The 21,606-nt window shown below is 44.7% G+C and overlaps 1 protein-coding gene across 1 annotated transcript; it reads left to right on the forward strand.

Annotated features, from left to right (window-relative positions):
- The first annotated feature begins 2,168 nt into the window (after nucleotides 1-2,168).
- Nucleotides 2,169-3,860, forward strand: LOC147635803 (putative F-box protein At4g22030). Its single transcript, XM_086802247.1, has one exon. The coding sequence runs from the start codon at nucleotides 2,243-2,245 to the stop codon at nucleotides 3,554-3,556; it is 1,314 nt and encodes a 437-aa protein (XP_086658373.1). The 5' UTR covers nucleotides 2,169-2,242; the 3' UTR covers nucleotides 3,557-3,860.
- Nucleotides 3,861-21,606: the final 17,746 nt, after the last annotated feature.

Raw genomic sequence — 21,606 nt, forward strand, 5'->3', positions numbered from 1 at the left:
GAGGAAGAGGAAAACACCAAAACTTGGGATCTCTTTACAATATCACTTCTTTCTTGAAAATCATCTCCCTTTTAATGTGTTATTGGTAGGCCCACCTAAGCCAATTTCCCAGTTAACCACCATGTGTCTTTATAGTATCACTTATGTCTTGAAAATCATATCCCTTTTAATGTGTTGGTGGGTGGGTCCGGCGGCTAAGCCAATTGCCCAGTTAACCACCATGTGGTTAACATATCCCCTTGCTTGAAGTAGGTCCATGCTCGGACCTATGGGTGGAAAATCGAAGTCTGAGGAAATTTGAAGATCAACCTTACTGAAGAGATCATTGGTTGTCGATGTAGAGGCCTTAGTGTTCCTAAGTATAAGAGGTTTTTGAGATATCTATATGATGCAACAGTACAGAGTGGTTGTCGATGTCGAAATTGCTGAAACTAAGAGTAAGTGTATATGCATGTGCACAGGTATAAACAAATAAGAGTGCCGAATGCATGCACTTGAAAAATGCAAGTGTCTATATGCTCCTATATGCTCCATAGTAAAATGAACAGCATGTTGTGCAAGACAGCAATTGAGGGGCAATCCAAGCGATGGGTCATATCTTGGGCCAAGAAAAATCCCGCCAAGATCCCCCCCATCCAAAATGTACTTGGATGTCTTCTGATGTCGAGGCTTCTAGTCTTAAGATAAAAGTGCATAGTGCGTGAGTGTAGTGAGCTTCGAGATTTTTAGTTTTTATTTTTATTTTTTGTTATTTTATATATTTGGGTATGCAACATGCAGATATGTATAAGGAAATGCCATGCATGACCCCGTGTCACACGACTATGCCCTTGACCAAAAAATATTAGGCGCGACATTAGACTCTTATACCAATGCCTAGATTGGTGGTGGCACCTCTAGTATGCGAGAAGATTTTGGAAGCAAATGTAGATGCAACATGGAAAGACTATGCAGTGATAAGAAAACCAACTAGCGACTTGATGCACGTGTAAGACTATGCCAGTGGTTGGAAACCAACTTGTGAGACTAGACTTGAACTCTTATGCTTACCTGTTAGTATACACTCAATGCCTGCCTCTCAGCATGTATCTCACTTTGATGTATAATGCACATTTCTTAGGCCCCTATTATGAGGAGTAGCCATCGTGCATGTCTTTAGTGGGGAACCCCGGCCGATGGGGTCATTATTGTGACCATTGATGATGGTTAGGAGATGGTCAGCGGTATATTCCTCGTTAGGAGGAGAGACGGTATGAGAAATATTCTCTAGAATATTCTCTCGGATACTAGGTCCATCATTAGTGGTGGGCAGTGGTCGGTGGGCCGCATTCTTGATGCATGGGCGGTGACCGTGTCTACGCAATGTAATCGTCCTCATTGTATATGCATCTACCACACTGCCTACAGTACTATATATGGACGTGGTTTACATGAGCTAAGGTATCCAATGCTTGTGAGTATCCACCCCCTTATACACCTTGTACATACTCCATCCAGAGTCTGTCTAGATCACCATCTAAGCTGCTCTACTTGAGAGCACATGGGTGGACAGCACCATCACTTCTGAGTGTTTCCGTGGAACAACATGCTTGCTCTTGTTTTTCAAAAAGGTGCCTACCATAGCTCTCAACCTTTTTCGTGGGCAAGCTATTAGTCTGTAAACACCCTAATAATATCAATTAATTCGTGCTTGGTACGAGTCTCTATGCTCTGTGTCTATGGCTTTCTTCCCTAACCTCCTAAGGCCCCACCACGGTTTACTTTTTTTCTGCATTGTCTAATTACAATTGTCCATAGAGCCCCCCAAGGTCTTATCCACTATACCTGATGTACAAGCTCCTCATAAGAGTACTACAATTCAGTCTTGGAGACTGGATTTGTGCAGCGGATACCAACTTCGAATGGTGTTTCCTAGAAATCTTGTGGGGGCCCACTTACCATAGGCCAAGTCCATGGAGACTTTCAAAAGAGAGTTCGTCTTGTCTACTCAGCACAATACTTTTCAATCGGAACGAAACCGTGTTAGGGTCAAATCTCTTTTCAAAGGTGAAACCGTGTTATGTACGCTGGGTCTCTCGAGAGCCGAGACCCGCTCAAAAACCTACTGCAATATATAAAAAAGGCCGAGAGATCTCTGAAGCCGAAAAGCCAGTCCATCACACCAAAAAGATAAGAACATCGCGCAAATCACAGAGAAATACCGAGCAGCTATATTTTGCTTCTGGTCCTATTAACTCGTTACATGGCCTTGACCTATATTGGCAGTAGTGGTTCCAGCGCCTTCCGTCAAGAGCACCTGCATTCCGATACGTCCGTGAGGAAAAATTACGTCGGTGTTCATATTAGACATTTCGGTACAGCATGTCGCTACAGCTGTAGTCGATATCGCCACAGTAAACCTGCTGCCGCCACGTTGTCTCGCAGCGCCATCGATACTGATCAACATGCTGCAACCAGCATGTCCGGCTCCGTGCTACACGCGACGTCCTTGGACTTTTATGAATCGGCGCATTTAGTACTAACCGAGGAGACCGACTATGAGGCCAGCTTATCACTCGTCGTGGCGGAGCTGCACCTACTGGCGAATGTCGCCGCTGATCGAGCCCGGATGCACGCCAATCTCGCGCAGCAGAGGGACAACTGGAATAAACTCTTTCAAGGCACGCTCACCATGGCCACCATGACAGCCTGCGTTATTGCGAGCCTCGACGGGCAGGCGCACAGCCTGAGCCTCAGCTTGCCGGCGTTGCTGCTCAACGCTGGATGTGCGGCAATGATGGCGGTGATCAACCAGTTTCAACCCTCCCAGCTAGCAGAGGAGCAGCGTAGCGCAGCCCGCCTCTTTCGCAAGCTGGCTAGCGACGTCGACTATGCGTTGCAGGTGTCCCCTCACCTCAGGCATCACACCCCTTCCCTGCTGCGAGATTCGCAGCGCAGGCTTCAGGCTCTCGACAAGGCCTACCCCATGCCCCTCACCCCAGGAGGCTTGAAAAAGTTCCCCTTTAAAGTAGCCGTTCCAGCGTTGTTTATAGCACCCGCCGAGTTGCCTCCGTTGCTCGAACCAATGATCGACGCACAAATTACCGTCAACGGCTGGGACGAGCGCATCTCCAACGATCTTCAGCAACTTGCCGCGCTGCTCCGCGTTTCAGATATCAACACCTACACTACATGGGCGGAGAACGTGATCAAGGTCAACAAGTGCCTGGCTATCGCAGCCCCGCTCTTGGCCGCATCCGCCGCGGTTCTCAACGGCTTTAGCAGCTTAGGCCTGCTCAGTGGTTGCGGCATGCTCTCAGCGCTGTGCAGCGTGCTGGCGGCCTTTGCTGGGAGCATCTCGCATGACCTCCAACTGGGCATGGTGTTCGAGATGTACAGGAATGCCGCGGGATACTACGCCGAGATCGAGGGGTCCATCCACAACGCTCTGCATGTCGAGCCCCAGGCGCGAGAAAACGGACTTCTCTTCCTCCGCCGGGTGGCTTATAAGATGGGCCGTTGGACCGGGGACCTCGAGGGAGGGGATGAAGGCCCCGAGCATACCAAGAAAGAATGAGCGTTAGGGTCAATTCAACGGTGAAATGTGCAGAGAAGACTTTAGCGTGATGCTACTTAATGATAAGAGACGCCTTTAGCGTGATGCTACTTCATATAGTCCTAGCTCCTATGATCTTAGATGTTCATGTTAAAGTTTCTAAAGTTTCACTATTGTATGGTGTGAGGCAGCTCAAGAACACAAGAAGGCCACTATAGCTCGCCGACTCACCACCTTCAGAACACTTACAAGCACAAGGGGCACCACTTGCTTCTCTAGCTGGAAAGAAAAAATCTCTCTCTCTCTCTCCACCACCCAGAGATACCCAAAGAAAGGCAGTTTCAACAGCTCAGATATTTCATTATAAAAGCCTTTTATCTGTCAGCAAGGCTAAGCCACTCACATATCACACAAACCCTCTTTGTCCATTTACAAGGGGTGATCCATCACCATAGATTTTATTAATTGACAAACTTCAACCCACTCTTCCTCACACTCTCCTTTTATCACATACTCACAGCAAACAACTCACACACACACACTACCCACAGCTTCTCTTGGTTTCATACCAGAAGTCTCGAAATAAGGTAGCTGCCTCCAGTAGAAAAGCCAGCAGTTTCTCTGGTTACCAACATGAACCCTGGCCTCTGCTTTCCACGCCTGCAGAGCAGCTCGACCACCAGCAGCCTCAAACTCACCAGCCTCAGCTTCCTTTCACACTACTCTGGACAGTTTCCCCGGTGTCTCTGCAGAATCAGCCCTCTATATCACCAACCGTGTGATTAGCCCTTCACACCATACGGCTGTGTCTCTTGTTTTTGTCTGCACAGCAGCCTCAGCGCCAACCCTCCTGTGCCAACCAGCAGCTCTCCTTAGGTCACCTACACAGCGACCACCTACACACTCGGCTCCAAGCGCCTACTGCTGCTGCTGCAGCTAGCCCAACAGCGACCGCCGGCTCTGCCTCTCTCTTGCCATGCCTCACAACACACAAGTTGGCTATCTCCTCTTGTGTCTTCGCAGCGCTAGAGGGAGGGCGTCTGTGCAATCACCCGCCAGACGACACACGCTCCTTGCGACCAGCTCTCCTCTGCACTCCAGACTTTGCGTGGACTGGCAAATCCCCCCAGCCGTCGCCTTCCTCTCACAAGTGGCTCTCTTACAAGGCCTGTGCCTCTCAACTCGCTTCCCGCTGTCCAGCGACCTCCACTGTCTAGGCAGCTCCACTTCACAAGGCGACTCTCAGCAAGTGATCTCCTCAGCGCCTCTGCCAGCCACTCCACTTCTCTACTTCTGTCTGCTGCAACGCTTCAGCGTTAAGTTCTCCACAATCACCTAGAGGCCTGCAGCCCTTTCGCTATCACCCACGTCGGTGGCCTTCTTCTTCTCTGCAGCGTCACACCCTCAGCTTCTCTGCCAGGCTCCCCTTCTTTTTGTCGGTTGCCACCTTCCACACACCCTTCATGCCGTCGCTTTCCTTCTAGATATCAAGCTGGTGGCCCCTTAAAACTCCACGTGGCCATTAAAACCATTGGCCATGTGTATTGCATATTTATTATTATTTTTTTTAAAGCTCTAAAATGATGGCCACACTAGCAATAACAAGGCTCCTCCTCTCGCGCGACGATCCACAACTTTCCAAAACCATATGAGAGCTGCCCACCGCTCATCATCATCAGCATCATCATACCAAACACGACATTTCTAGTCGGTGCCCTCTTTTTAGTAACCACCCGCACATCACACTGTTGCCATAAAAACTCCAGATCTCCAGCATCCGCTCCCAAAAAAACACGTGCATAAACCAGCTCACAACAAAACCACTCGGCCTGTACACTTGCCAGGACATTCAGGGCAAAGTTTTATTGCACACCATGCATCCCATATGTACACGGACTCAAAACACCTTTACAGAAAAACGCCTGACATATTTTGCCCAACCCCCAGCCTGCTGAATCATTCATGATCAGCAATAAAAAGCATTTCAAGACTTAAATCCATATCCAGAAACTGCCCTTCATCTGGAATCACATCTTCAGACACTGCATCCTGCACAATCATCATCAAGCGTGCATAATACTTCTTCAGCCTGTATCCATTTACCCTGGAAGCATGTAAAGTCCCATCTAAGTCTGCCAATTGATAGGTACCATTTGCAAATCCTTGCATCACCAAGAAAGGTCCTTCCCACTTAATTTGGAACTTCTTATGAAAGACATTATCCAGCCTGCTATTATAACGTAATACCAAATCATCCTTCATAATTCCTTTGCTTTTAATCTTCTTGTTGAACTTCTCAAACATCCTTGCCTGCATATCTTCATAATGCTTCAAAGCATCACCCCTATTCAGATGTGCTTCTTGTAAATATAACAGCCGCTCTTTAAGGGCATCTTTAGGTTCTTCCAAAAGCTTTTCCAATATTTTAACAGCTGGTATCTCCACCTCAATAGGCAATAAGGCTTCCTTCCCATAAACAAGATGAAATGGAGTGAAACCCGTACCAGTCTTAATTGCTGTCCTGTAGGCCCATAAGGCAGCAGGCAACTCCAGATCCCAATTCTTGCCTTGTTGTTCTGTCACCTTAGATAAAATCTTGATCAATTCACCATTGAAATGCTCATTTAGGCCATTACACTGTGGATAGTAAGGTGTGGTAAAGCTGCGACGACTGATCTTCATTTTTGTACACAAATAGTCCATAAGCTCTGCTCTGAAACTAGGACCCTGATCAGAAAGCAATTCCAATGGCACACCAAACTTACAGCAGATATCTTGATATACAAACTTTGCCACCTCCTTGACAGTAATTTGTTTCACTGCCTTTGCTTCTGCCCATCTAGAAAGGTAATCAACTGCAGTCAAGATGTAGCACTTCCCTCGGCTGGTAATAGGCAATGGTCCCACAGCATCAATTCTCCATTTTTCAAAAACATCATAAGCAAGAATTGTCTTCCTCATCTCAGGCTTTAATATCCGTCTACTGTGAGCTTGGCATTGTTTGCATGACCTGCACCAATGATTAATATTGGCCATACATAACCTTCCTGCAATACTTTATGCAAGGTAATCTTTGAGGCAAAATGTCCACCGCATGCTCCTTCATGGTTTTCTTTAAGAATTTTGTAGATTTCTTCTTTCCAAGGTACCCGTCGCATTATCAAATCAATTCCCTTCAAATACAAAGCATCACCAACCATCACATACCTTGCAGCTTTCCTGATGAAACCATATTTTTTTTATTTTTCAATACCATTAGGAATCATCCCTGTTAACAAAAACTCCTCAACATCCTGTAAATTCTCCCTGCCACAATAAAATGATGCATGAGCTTTAAGAACAAAAACTTCACCAATCATTCCCTGGGCTGCTTCATGAGCCTCCTCATTATGGCCTCGATCCACATGCTTTAAACTCCAGGCTTCAAATTCCTTCAGCAGACCTTTAATCTTGAAACACATTTCTTTGAGTAACATATTCTTTGACTTCCAAACTCCCAATACCTGTTTTACCACAAGCAATGCATCTCCTCGAGAATGCGAATCCTGTGTACACCATGCTTCAAGCATATTTGCAATCCAACTTCCAGAGTCAGATACTCCGCTTCATTGTTGCTATGTGCATCCACTTTAACACCCTTTTTAAAAACAAGGCAACCCTGTGGATCATAAAGTACCAAACCTCCTGAGGCTGCATCATGGCTTTTCCTGTAAGAACCATCAAAATATAATAAGTGTGCATTCACCAATTCAGCTGCATCCTCAACTGGCTTCTTGATGGTCTCCTCCTTTATAAGAAGAGGACTCTCCTTATATGTCAGTAGATCAGCTAAGGTAGCCCTGGTACTCTCTTCCACCAAGAATGAGAAAGTAAATTCCTGTAACTCAATCACCCACTTCATCATAGCTTTAGATAAATTTGTGCCATTTATCAACTGAGGCAAAAAAGTGTAGCTCGTCAAAAACACAAAGGGGCGAGGCAACAAGTAATGGCGGAACCGCTTACATGCATAAAGTACACTAACCATAACAAGTTCCACCTCTGATAGCAACCTCTCTCTGGCAAGTTTTACTCTACTAGCACAGTAGATTGGTTGCATATAATGTGATTCTTTCCCCTTCTGTAACAACATAGCTCCAATGGCATCTTCACCTACTGAAGGATTGACATAAAATACCTGTTCCCAATTAGGCGCCTGCATTGTAGGAATAGCTCCCAGTACCTCTTTCACTTTTTGGAAAACTACCTCACACTCCTCCGTCCAATGCAAAGGATCCTGCTTTGCTGCTTGCTACAAAGGATATAACAACTGTGAAGATAGAGAAATGAATCGAGCCATATACTTCACCTTTTGCACAAAAGTAGCCAGTTGCCTTGTATTCTTTGGTGTAGGAAGAAGAAGAAGAGACTTGACTTTATCAGGATCTGGATCAATACCATTCTCTGAAATAACATGGCCCAAGAGCTTCACCCTCGGTTGAGCTAAAAAACACTTTTTTGGATTTAATTGACCACCACACTCATCATAACGCTGAAAAACTGTAGCCAGTTTATCACAATGTTCTTGCCTGGAGCTGTATATACAAAAATCATCAATAAAATCCTTCACAAACTTGTTCAAAAAAGGAGATAATACCCAATTTGCCCTTCTTTGATATAATAGGCTGGTCCATTCATCAATCCAAAAGGAAGAACTTTGTAGCAGAAACACCCCCACGGTGTAATAAAAGTTGTCTTACGCTGGTCTTCTTCTGCAATCTTTAACTGGAAATAACCTGAATACCCATCACAAACACTATACCTTTCATAACCAGCTACAGTATCCAAGATCTCATCCAAAAAAGGTAGGGGGTAAGAATCCTTCTTTGTAGCAGCATTCAAAGGCTTAAAATCCACACATATACGCCACCTGCCATCCTTCTTTGGACTCACCACTGTAGGACTTACCCACTCAGCTGTATCCACTGGTGTAATGAAACTTGCACTCAACAACTTATCAACTTCCTCTCTCAGGGCTTGCATTTGTTCTCGTCCCGTCCTGCGAAGCTTCTGTCTAACTGTTTTTACACCTTCCTTAAATTCAATCCTCAAGTCTGGCCCTTTAAATCCTCGAATCTCTCTATAAGAAGTGATGAACAATTCTGGAAAATGAGACAGCATATTAACATGTCTAACCTTTTCTCCACTCGAGAGATCCAGACTGAGCATTCCTTCAATTAGCTCCTGCTTCTTCATCACTTCTATCTTTGGTTGCAATAATTCCTCAATCACTTCATATGACCCCATAGTATCTTCTCCCTCCACTTCATGCACTTCTTTATCTTCATTACCTTCTTGCTCTGATATCAGAAAAGCCACATCTGCCTCTTCTCCACTAGAAGCAGTGGTCGATGAATCCATCTCTGATTCAGAAGTACTGGTGGTAGTTTCTTCTTCACTTAAATCCTGTGGCTTCTCCCACACATCATTCAAAGATCTCCTACTATGCATCTCAAAAGATTTTTTATTACCCTGCTTATTATGCAAAGAAATAGTCCCATACCTCCAGTCCTGTACTGCACCCACCACTCGCAACCAAGGTCGTCCAAGAATGATTGGAAAAGCACCCAGACCCGCAGGCATCACATGAAAATCTACAGTAGCTTTGACATTAAAAGCTTCAATTTCCAACTCCTTTATCATACCAAGACATTTTACCTTTTGATGATTAGCCATCCTGATTCGAAACCCAGAAACCCCAGACACCCTCAAGCCTGACTGCTCCACACATGATTGGGTAATCACACAGATTTGAGCTCCTCCATCTATATAGGCCTGACCAAGGCTCCTACCTTTACTCCACACTTCTACAATAGGACAAATATCTGGAAGCTCTTCTAAAGATAGTACTTTGACTGACCTCTTCTCTGACTCCTTTTCCATTGGATTCACCAGTCTCTTCCATTGTCTTCTTAATTTTGGCACCATCTCCACCAACTGCCCAAAGGTGATGTTTGCCTTCCTGTTCACCAAATCAGATTTCAAGTCATAGCTGGTTTGCCCATCCCCCAGTGGGAAGTCTGACACCTGGAACCTTCTACGAGGCTTCCGTTTCCTTTTAGCTTTCACATCTTCTCCTTCCTGCTGCTTTCCCTTCTTACGGCTGGGTCCAGCCACCCCTTTTCCTTCTCTTTCATCCGTTGTACGCTTGCCGACAGGCATCACATCCCCTTCTTCTCTCACCTGAACATTCTCCAGAGTAACAACATTCATGACCTTTGCCTTCCCCTTCTCCTCAGCTGTGATTCCACTGGGGCCTGCTTGATCCCTGATATCAATACCATAATCATTTGACCTGTCAGGTAGCTGTGAAGGTAGTGGGTACATATCACCACCCATACGCTGAGGCTTATCACAATCTGTACTCAGATGACCAAGCTCACCACAGTTCCAGCATGTAGGAATGAAACAATGGCCCCTACCACGACCACGTCCATACCCTGCTTGTCCATCTCCCCCCTCATGATTGTTGCCACGGCCTCTACCACATCCACCACCTGTACTTCCCATTAAATTTAAGCTCAAATTCTTCATAAGATCAACCATCTGTTTCATATCCTGTCGCAATCCCTCATCAGAACCTGCAGGAACCATAGGTGCTCCTTGACTAGCTTGTGGTACCATCTGCATAGCTTGGGCTTCAGTGGGCTTCATCCTCTCAATCACTGCATTCATGGGTGTAGCCTCCATTCTACGAATCTCTGGTTGTGCTACAACTGGAATCATCCCCAGCTGATTCATCTGCTGTGCAGCTTCCAATCTTTTGATTTAGCAATTTCTATGGCATCCTCAAAAGACCTGGGCTTCTTCAATTCCACTTTCCAGCGAATACTCCTTTTAAGCCCGGCTACAAACTTGTTTTTCTTCATCATATCAGGCGGCACCTGGTCTTCCCCTAAAGCCCTGCATAGAGTCTCCCATAACAAAGAAAATTTCTTCATATAATCATCTAATGAATCAAACTCACCTTGTGTCAGAGCTTGCACCTCATGCCAAACCTTGTCGGGGTCTTCTACCTTCTTGAGCCTGTTCCTAAGTGCTGTCTTTAATCCATTCTCCATCATATCAAGATGTGGAACAGCAACCCTCAATGACTCTTCATAAGTCCTGTACCAGGTCCTTGCATCCCCTTTCAAACAGATGCTCAGAAGCCGCAACACCTGTACCGACTCATTAATATGGTTGCAACCTCCATCCTTTCCAAGAAGTCTGCCACATCCTCATTAGGGCTACCATAAAACTGTGGATAAGACATCATTTTCACCCCCAAACTTCACCTCAGATCCCAAGAGAGCACCTTCCCTGAACTCTCAACTTCTAGGGCACACACCCTGATAAGTGAAGGAAATAACAGAGCAATCCTCAGTTAGACAATGCCAGAAAAGAGCAACTCCTCAGTGGGGGCACCAGAAAGATGTGAGGCAGCTCAAGAACACAAGAAGGCCACTATAGCTCGCCGACTCACCACCTTCAGAACACTCACAAGCACAAGGGGCACCACCAGCTTCTCTAGCTGGAAAGAAAAAATCTCTCTCTCTCTCTCTCTCTACCACCCAGAGATACCCAAAGAAAGGCAGTTTCAACAGCTCAAATATTTCATTATAAAAGCCTTTTATCTGTCAGCAAGGCTAAGCCACTCACATATCACACAAACCTTGTTTGTCCATTTACAAGGGGTGATCCATCACCATAGATTTTATTAATTGACAAACTTCAACCCACTCTTCCTCACACTCTCCTTTTATCACATACTCACAGCAAACAACTCACACACACACACTACCCACAGCTTCTCTTGGTTTCACACCAGAAGTCTCGAAACAAGGTAGCTGCCTCCAGTAGAAAAGCCAGCAGTTTCTCTGGTTACCAACATGAACCCTGGCCTCTGCTTTCCACGCCTGGAGAGCAGCTCGACCAGTAGCCTCAAACTCACCAGCCTCAGCTTCCTTTCACACTGCTCTCGACAGTTTCCCCGGTGTCTCTGCAGAATCAGCCCTCTATATCACCAACCGTGTGATTAGCCCTTCACACCATACGGCTGTGTCTCTTGTTTTTGTCTGCACAGCAGCCTCAGCGCCAACCCTCCTGCGCCAACCACCAGCTCTCCTTAGGTCACCTACACAGCGACCACCTACACACTCGGCTCCAAACGCCTGCAACTAGCCCAACAGCGACCGCCGGCTCTGCCTCTCTCTTGCCATGCCTCACAACACACAAGTTGGCTATCTCCTCTTGTGTCTTCGCAGCGCTAGAGGGAGGGCGTCTGTGCAATCACCCGCCAGGCGACACACGCTCCTTGCGGACCAGCTCTCCTCTGCACTCCAGACTTTGCGTGGACTGGCAAATCCCCCAGCTGCCGTCGCCTTCCTCTCACAAGTGGCTCTCTTACAAGGCCTGCGCCTCTCAACTCGCTTCCCGCTGTCCAGCGACCTCCACTGTCTAGGCAGCTCCACTTCACAAGGCGGCTCTCAGCAAGTGATCTCCTCAGTGCCTCTCCCAGCCACTCGTACTCTTGGCAATTCCGGTGGAACCTTCTCTACTTCTGTCTGCTGCAACGCTTCAGCGTTAAGTTCTCCACAATCACCTAGAGGCCTGCAGCCCTTTCGCTATCACCCACGTCGGTGGCCTTCTTCTTCTCTGCAGCGTCACACCCTCAGCTTCTCTTCCAGGCTCCCCTTCTTTTTGTCGGTTGCCACCTTCCACACACCCTTCATGCCGTCGCTTTCCTTCTAGATATCAAGCTGGCGGCCCCTTAAAACTCCACGTGGCCATTAAAACCATTGGCCATGTGTATTGCATATTTATTATTATTATTTTTAAAGCTCTAAAATGATGGCCACACTAGCAATAACAAGGCTCCTCCTCTCACGCGACGATCCACAACTTTCCAAAACCATATGAGAGCTGCCCACCGCTCATCATCATCAGCATCATCATATCAAACATGACATTTCCAGTCGGTGCCCTCTTTTTAGTAACCACCCGCACATCACACTGTTGCCATAAAAACTCCAGATCTCCAGCATCCGCTCCCAAAAAAAACACGTGCATAAACCAGCTCACAACAAAACCACTCAGCCTGTACACTTGCCAGGACATTCAGGGCAAAGTTTTATTGCACACCACGCATCCCATATGTACACGGACTCAAAACACCTTTACAGAAAAACGCATGACATATGGTAACTTCACGGTGTCAACTTATCAACTTACAAAATCAATGTTTATTAGGTCTTCCATTAGCATGCTTGATTAATATCAAAAACTAACCCGATCATTGTGAGAGCCATACTCCCCTCGGGTTGCAAACCAACTACACCCCTTTATATTGTAACTAGCTTTCAACTAATAATATCAATGCATTTGTGCAATTCAGTTTCTTGTTCTTGGTAGGCATCTCAATGCTCTCTCTACATTAATGCAATTCAATTGCTAGTTCTTGGTAGGCATCTCTATGCTCTTTGTCTATGGCTTTCTTTCCTAATATATGAAAATCATTACGACGATGGACCAATTTGCTAAGCCTAATATCATCTCTCCTCCTGTGGGGGCCAACTATCTCAAAGAAATTTCTTGTAACTCTATTACCGGCTTGGGTCTAGAATGAAGCCCTCGCATGGTATCTGTACTCCACCCTCCTCTCCTCAATGGAGATAATCTTCGTGCGGGCAACAGCAAGCTAACTCTCAATCCATGGTCTATCTAAGGAACTCTCCTAAAGATGCTGTAAAGAGGCTAGGACCCTCCTCAGACTCCTCCTCTGCTCCCAAAATCCCTCCAATCTACTCTAGGTTGCATCTTGTAAGAAAACACTAATCTCCCTGATGCCACCATCCAAAGTGTGCTACAGAGCTTGAGGAAAAGTCCAATCCCACCCATATTTGCTTGATTCGGCTATAGGTCTCGGGGTCCTAAATGAGGATGTTTGCTATCCAAGAGCTTGCATGCCTGTCAAAGACCATTGCTTTGACACAGCCACTGCTATCACAACTCTCACTATTGCCATCTTGGCAACTGGGCTGAAAGTTTCCTCATAATCAATGCCATATGTCTCGACATATCCTTTGTCTACCAATCTAGCCTTGTACTACCTGCTTATGCTTCCATCACTGTTATGTTTTACTTTGTACACCCACTTGCATCCAATGGCTTTCTTGCCTTCAGGCAATTGCACTAAATCCCAAGTCTCATTTCCATATAGTGCATCCATCTCCTCATCCATAGCTTTCTCTCTCAATACACATTTCCAACAACAGCCTCATCAATGCATGTGGGCTCTACAACAACCTGTACAACCTTTTCCATGTATGCATAGTGATTTGCCACATAACCATCATAGGCAAACCTCTACACAGGATTCTTCACTCTCGCAAATCTTCGCAGCTTTGCATTCATGGCTTCTATAGCCTTCTTTACACTAGGTGTTCTCATAGCTATTATCCCAAGATCCTCATCAAGGCTCATCTCTGAGCCACTAGACTCTCCATCAACATGAGAATGCCCTATAGAAATGTCAGGCATACTAAGGGGCTCAACCACTTTCTCTTTGCCTTTATGTCATGTACTAATCACATTTGCAAGACTGGTATTATGACGCAGCCTGCCACTCCATGGTCTATCAACTGAACCACTAGATGAGGACTCTCCTGGTCCACTCAAAGACTGTGATTGCTAACTTGCATTCTGTGCAACCACATTTCCACTCACATCAGCCCTAACAGCTTCTTTTTCAGCAGTATACTAGTTGCTCATCTCATCAAAAACATCCCTGCTTACCCTCAACTCACATGTAGCAGGGTTATAACACCTGTATCCCTTTTGCTCAAGGGAATACCCAATAAACACACATTTTTTAGCTTTTGGATCCAGCTTAGTTCTCAACTCATCTGGCACATGCACATATGCAATGCATCCAAAGACTTTCAGATGAGACAAATCAAGTTTTCTACCAGTAAACCTCTCCTCTGGAGTTACATCATGTATGGCTACAATGGGAGTCTTGTTCTCATGATGTAAACTGCTGTAGAAACAGCCACATAGTCCAATAGCTATGCGGCATTTTATTCTCTCCCATCAATGCTCTCGCAATCTCAGCAATGTGCCTGTTTTTCCGCTCAGTGACTCCATTTTGTTGCGGAGTGTATCTACATGTAAACATTCTCTGAATACTATTCTTCTTCAAAAATTCAGAGAACTCATTGGAGAAGTACTCTCCCCCTCCATCTGACCTTAGGCACTTTACATGTTTCCCTGTTTGCTTTTCAACCATAACTCTGAAATTTTGAAAATGAGTGAACACCTCACTCTTCTTCTTCATGAAGTATACCCACATTTTCCTTGTGTGGTCATGTCACATATAATACCTGCAGCCTCCCATAGACATGGTCTTCATAGGACCCCATACATCTGAATGCACAACATCTAGAGCATTTCTGCTCACATTTCTGTCACGTGGAAGTACATGCTTTGTTTGCTTTCCAAATTGGCATGCTTCACATATTTTTTGAATACCTTCAACTTTAAACTTTGGCAGCCCTGTCACAATTCCTTTAGTCTTCTGCATAGACTTCATTCTCTCCATATTCACATGTCCAATTCTTTTATGCCAAATGTCTGTGTCTGCAACAATTCCTGAACCATTTGCAAACATTGCAGCACTCACTTCAGGCATGTTTACATTCAATGTAAACATTCTGCCCACTCTGTTGCCTTTTGCAACCAACCTGCACTTGTCTTTAAAGTCTTCAACATAACAACCATCAGCGTTAAACCGAACCTGCAAACCCCGCTCAATCATTTGGCCAACTGAAACCAAATTCTTTGTTATGCTCCGAACATGAAGTGCATCTGCAAGGTACTTCACTTTGCCAGCCTGCATAGACAATGGCACATCTCCAACATGGGCAATTGGATGAGTAGTGTCATCTCCTGTTTCCACAAAACCAGGTCTTTCAAGGTTTTTCATCTCCTTGAACCACTCCCCATGACTTGTCATATGGTTCGAAGCACCTGAATCAACGTACCATATATCATCTTTATGTGCTACTTCAACATTTTCAGACATGGCATTAACGACATGCTGCGTAACAAACAACCTTTCATTATCTTCATTGTTTTTGCTCCAGGATGCATAGTTATTTTCTTGCAATTTCCTATTTTGCATGTTATCCTACTTCTTATAATAATATGCCTGCACATGTCCAGGCTTACCCCATAATAAAAGCATCCACATGTATCATTATACTGCCTTTGCCAATTTCCACGACCTCTTTGACTCCCCCTGCCTTTGAATTGGCCTCTTCCACTCGTGTGTTGTTGTTGTTATGGATTCTGGGACTGTTGTTGTTGCTGTTGGCCATAATTTTGATTACCTGTTCCGCCACCTCCTTGGCCGCGTCCACGGCCTCCTCTACCTCGTCCTCTTCCTGAACTTGTGTAGAAGGCCTGTTGCTTCGAACTATTTTTGTTTTGTGAAGATTGTTGGTCTTCACCCAAGCTCTTCTCTCTTATATAATCAACATAGACACCGAATTTGTGAAATTGGGAATGTTTTCCCAAGTCTGAATAGACGTCTTGAATGCCTTGTATTGTGGCCCGAGACCACGTAGACAGACTTCCACCTTATCATCCTCGCTTTCACCATAACTTTGAAATTTTGAAGGTGAGTGAACACCTCACCCTTCTCCTTCATGAAGTATACCCACACTTTCGTTGTGTGGTCATCAATAAATGTCACATAATACCTGCCTCCCATATACATGGTCCTCGTAGGACCCCATACATCTGAATGCACAACATCTAGGTGCATTTCTGCTCACATTTCTGTTACGTGGAAATACATGCTTCATATATTCTCTGCATACCTTCACATTTCTGTTACGTGGAAATACATGCTTACATTTCTGTTACGTGGAAATACATGCTTCACATATTCTCTGCATACCTTCAACTTTAAATTTTAGCAACCTTGTCACAATTCCTTTAGTTTGCATAGACTTCATTCTCTGCACATTCACATGTCCAATTCTTTTATGCCAAATGTCTATGTCTGCACATTCCCATGTTCAATTCTTTTATGCCAAATGTCTATGTCTACAACAATTCATGATTTGCAAACATCGCAGTACTCACTTCAGGTATGTTTACATTCAACGTAAACATTCTGTTCACTCTGTTGCCTTTTGCAACAACCAACCTGCACTTGTCTTTAAAGTCTTCAACATAACAACCATCAGGGTTAAACCGAACCTGCAAACCCTGCTCAATCATCTGGCCAACTGAAACTAGATTCTTTGTTATGTTCGGAACATGAAGTACATCTGCAAGGTACTTCACTTTGCCATCCTACATAGACAATGGCACATTTCCAACATGGGCAATCGGATGAGCAGTGTCATCCCCTATTTCCACAAAACCTGGTCTTTCAAGGTTCTTCATCTCCTTGAACCACTCCCCATGACTTGTCATGTGGTTCGAAGCACCTGAATCAACGTACCATACATCATCTTTATGTGTTGCTACAATATTTTCAGACGGCATTAACGACATGCTGCATAACAAACACCCTTTCATTATCCTCATTGTTTGTGCTCGAGAATGAATAGTTGTTTTGCTGCAATTTTCCATTTTGTATGTGAGCCTTCTTCTTATAACAATCTGCCTGCACATGTCCAGGCTTACCACAATAAAAGCATCCACGTGTATCATTATACTGCCTTTGCCAATTTTCGCGACCTCTTTGACTCCCCCTACCTCTGAATTGGCCTCTTCCACCTGCGTGTTGTTGTTGTTGTTGTTGTGAATTCTGGGACTCTTGTTGTTGCTACTGTTGGCCATAATTCTGATTACCTGTTCGGCCACCTCCTTGGCCGCGTCCACAGCCTCCTCTACCTCGTCCTCTTCCTGAACATGTGTAGAAGGCCTGTTGCTCTGAACTATTTTTGTTTTGTGAAGACTGTTGGTCTTCACCCAAGCTCTTCTCTTCTCTTCTATAATCAACATAGACACCAAATCTGTGAAATTGGGAATGTTTTCCTGAGTCTGAATAGACGTCTTGAATGCCTTGTATTGTGGCCTGAGACCACGTAGACAGACTTCCACCTTATCATCATCATCTACTGAAATACCAATAGATGTAAGGAATTTTACAATACCCTTTATCTTCAATGCATAGTCATTCACAGACATACTCTTTTTCTCCACAGTATGAAGTTCATTCTTCAACTGTATCTTTCGTGCCTTGGTATTTTTTTCATAGAGTTTTACCAAGGTGTCCCACGCCTCCTTGGGAGACTTGGCATCCTGAATGTGCCCAAGCATGGTGTCATGTATACTGATAGAGAGCCAATACATAACTTTTTTGGCTCCTTGGTATTTGTTTCATAGAGTTTTACCAAGGTGTCCCACGCCTCCTTGGGAGACTTGGCATCCTGAATGTGCCCAAGCATGGTGTCATGTATACTGATAGAGAGCCAATACATAACTTTTCTGGCTCCTTGGTTCCAATCTTTGAACTCTTTCACATCTGCAGAGCAGTCGGATTAATCTCCGGTATCTCCGATGCCTCTTCACATTTGAGTGTACTACACTCAAATGTCACAAACAGCACTTTGGTTTGTCCTACACAAACTGCTATATTTTTTGCAGCGGTACTGTAGTACACTCAATGTGCATACATACACCCAATGGCAAACTGTTGACCTCCTTGCAGCACACACAGTGTCTGCACAGCCAATCTGTCTTCCTGCAGTTCTTAAAACAGAGTTCTACAGAGAATCAATGACTTACCCGTAGTGCTCGAAATCGCCTGCATTCTAAAAAACGGAGGTCGTAACGCACCCGCGATGCGCATTTTTGGCTCAAAAATTTCGTCCGATAGGATAACTTAGTTGCCCTATAGCTTTACTCTCGTGAAGAAAGCTCCTCAATCAGAGATCGTTTGCCGGTGCCTCCCGTAGAGCTCCCGACAAGGGTGTAGTAGCCAACATAAATAGGGAAGAGTAGTTGAAGCTCTTACCGCTTCCTGTGCTTCTCTTGCTTGCAGCTCAGCCCTTAGCATGAACCAGGCTCTGATACCATGAAAAGATGCAGGGGAGAAGAAAGCTTGAGCTCTTGCCAGCACACACACACTCACAAAACCCTAATAGAGAACACACAAGGTGAGAGGCTGAAAATCTTGTTCTTCTTCACTCAACACTCAACACACATATACAAAGATAAGAGTACACACATATGAAAAGGTACTCAACCAAATACATACTAGGGTTCTCTATAGTTTGAACCCAACTAAATGAGCTGGCACTATAACTATGCCAATCTCTAGAACGGCTGTCATCACAGAGTGTGAACCCAACTAAATGAGCTGGCGCTATAACTATGCCAGTCTCTAGAATGGCTGTCACACAGCCTGTCATCCCACTGGCCGCATATCACCCAACCATGCCAGTGGTGTAAGTGTGGGGCCTATCCCCCAAGCGGGTCAACCGCCTCACTAGATGAGCTCAATATCTCAACACATACATACACCCAATGGCAACTGTTGACCTCCTTGCAACACACACAATGTCTACACAACCAATCTGTCTTCCTGCAGTTCCTAAAACAGAGTTCTGAATAGAATCGATGACTTACCCGTAGTGCTCGAAATCGCCTGCTTTTCAAAAAACGGAGGTCGTGACGCACCCGAAGCGTGTTTTCGGCCCGAAAAAATTACCATCCAATAGAACAATATAGTTGCCCTATAGCTTTACTCCCGCGCAAAGAAAGCTCCTCAATCAGAGATCGTTTGTCAATGCCTCCCGTAGAGCTCCCGACAAGGGTGTAGTCGCTAATAGGGAAGAGTAGATGAAGCTCTTACCTTCGTACGGCTTCCTATGCTTCTCTTGCTTGTAGCTCAGCCCTTAGCATGAACCAGGCTCTGATACCATGAAAAGATACAGGGGAGAAGAGAGCTTGAGCTCTTGCAAGCACACACACACACACTCACAAAACCCTAAAAGAGAACACACAAGGTGAGAGACTGAAAATCTTCTTCTTCTTCACACAACACTCAACACACCATATACAAAGATAAGAGTACACACTATATGACAAGGTACTCAACCAAATGAGCTGGCGCTATAACTATGCCAGGAATGGGTGTCACACAGCCTGTCATCCCACTGGCCGCACATCACCCATGATCTCACCAACCATGCCAGTGGTGTAAGTGTGGGGCCTATCCTCCAGGCCGGTCATTAGTGTCCACTACCTCACTAGATGAGCTCGATATCTCAACAGGTCAAGATTTGGGCGGGTTTTTGCCGCGTGAGCCGTCTGAGGTATCAAAAATCAGTTTTTTAACTATTTTCTTTGGTCCTTAGTCCACTCTTCATCTTATGTGAACATTTACTCATTTTTGGAGGGTTTTCTTCTATTCTTCAATTTATCTCCTCCCTACATTTGGATTAATCTGATTGGTCCATAGGAACCTTAATCCAAAATTTTACAGAAAATCTAGACCCTTAGGCTAAGGTCTTTTGTGCACAGTATAATTTATTTCTAATGCACCTTAGGAAATTCTTTTTGAACTTCTGTTTCGAGGGAATTTATTTTAATAAGAAGGGATATTTTTCCATCCAAAAATATCTAAAAACTGAATTACCTCTCTCTAAGCCAAAACAGGTAGAAACCAGATCTTTTATTATTCTGAAGAGGGGATTAATTATAGGGGAAGAAACTGGACATATTGAGGGGCTTGGGAGGAATCTTACAACCAAAGCATCCATGTCTTCATCCATAGCTTTGTCCATTGCTTCTTTGCCAATAGCCTCATCAACACCACGAAGGCTCCACATGCTTAACCATAGATGTTATGTATGCATAATGCATAGCATGCCCACTGTGTATGTGAATTGTTAGGGCCACAGCCCTAATAGGGGGTTAATTGCAAATAGAGAGAGAGAGAGAGAGAGAGAGAGAGATTACATGCTCATGAACATAATACTTAATGAACTTAATTAATCAAGGTGTAACAAGAATTAATGAGCACACATAATTGGGACATAAGCATAGGATCATATTATTATCTTCCACTTCATCATTTTCCTCATACCATATACAATGGGATGGGGTGATTTATATAGCAATGGATGAGTGAATCTTGGGCTACACTCACCTATGTAACCTCCATGGGTGTTCCCCACTCTCCTATGTAGCCTTCAAACCATTCCTCATGCTTGTAACCCCATTTTCTTAAATCGACAATTAATCCTACAATTATTCCTAATGAAGTAATCCATTCTATCTTAGTGCTAATGTAAGTGGATGCTACCCTCCACTAAGGGTGTGTGCACATAGAGTGCATGCACACACGGGCTAAACACTTGGCACACCCGATGGGTAGGATTCCCAATCCCATGACTTGAATCTACAAGCATAAGGCCATGCCAATGTCATGCACATAACATATATCATAGTGTAAGTACAATGCAACCATTTTATGGTAATATACCAAGGCTGGGAACCCATCAAATATAATGCCATCCACACATGATCATATAAAATGTAAACATTAATCCATGTCTCCACAAGAAGATCGACACTAGAAATATGGAGTATATGCTACTTCTGCATGAAGCATCCGAAGACCAACAATCGAAAAGTAGACGGATACGTCGATGCCAAAAATGAGTTGACTGGAAGCAGTTGGGAGGCAATCTAAATAGGAGAAAACTCGGCCAGACATAATGGCAGACAGCATCAAGGGATCCTCCATACTATCAAACCATGCATAGATAGCTACACGTGGGGTCAAAAACTGGAACTCAACATACATATGAACATCTTGTGTGCTTGGAATATCATCACAAGCATGCATAATAGACCCAAGCAATGGGACCTCCACATGAGTATCGAGAACTTGAAAAATAGACTCAAAGAGAACCCTCACATCTGTATCATTGCTAGCCAAAGGTAGCTCCTATGGATCATCATCAAGAACAAAGATATCCATATGCAAAACATTATCATCAGCATCCTGCAATACCATAGAG

The sequence above is a fragment of the Cibotium barometz genome, chromosome 9 (genome assembly GCF_041138505.1).
Source record: "Cibotium barometz isolate CiBa-2024 chromosome 9, ASM4113850v1, whole genome shotgun sequence".
Lineage (NCBI taxonomy): Eukaryota > Viridiplantae > Streptophyta > Polypodiopsida > Cyatheales > Cibotiaceae > Cibotium > Cibotium barometz.

Bases quoted from the DNA above. Each gene is read 5' to 3' on its own strand.
- LOC147635803 (XM_086802247.1), top strand. From the start codon at position 2,243: ATGGCCTTGACCTATATTGGCAGTAGTGGTTCCAGCGCCTTCCGTCAA.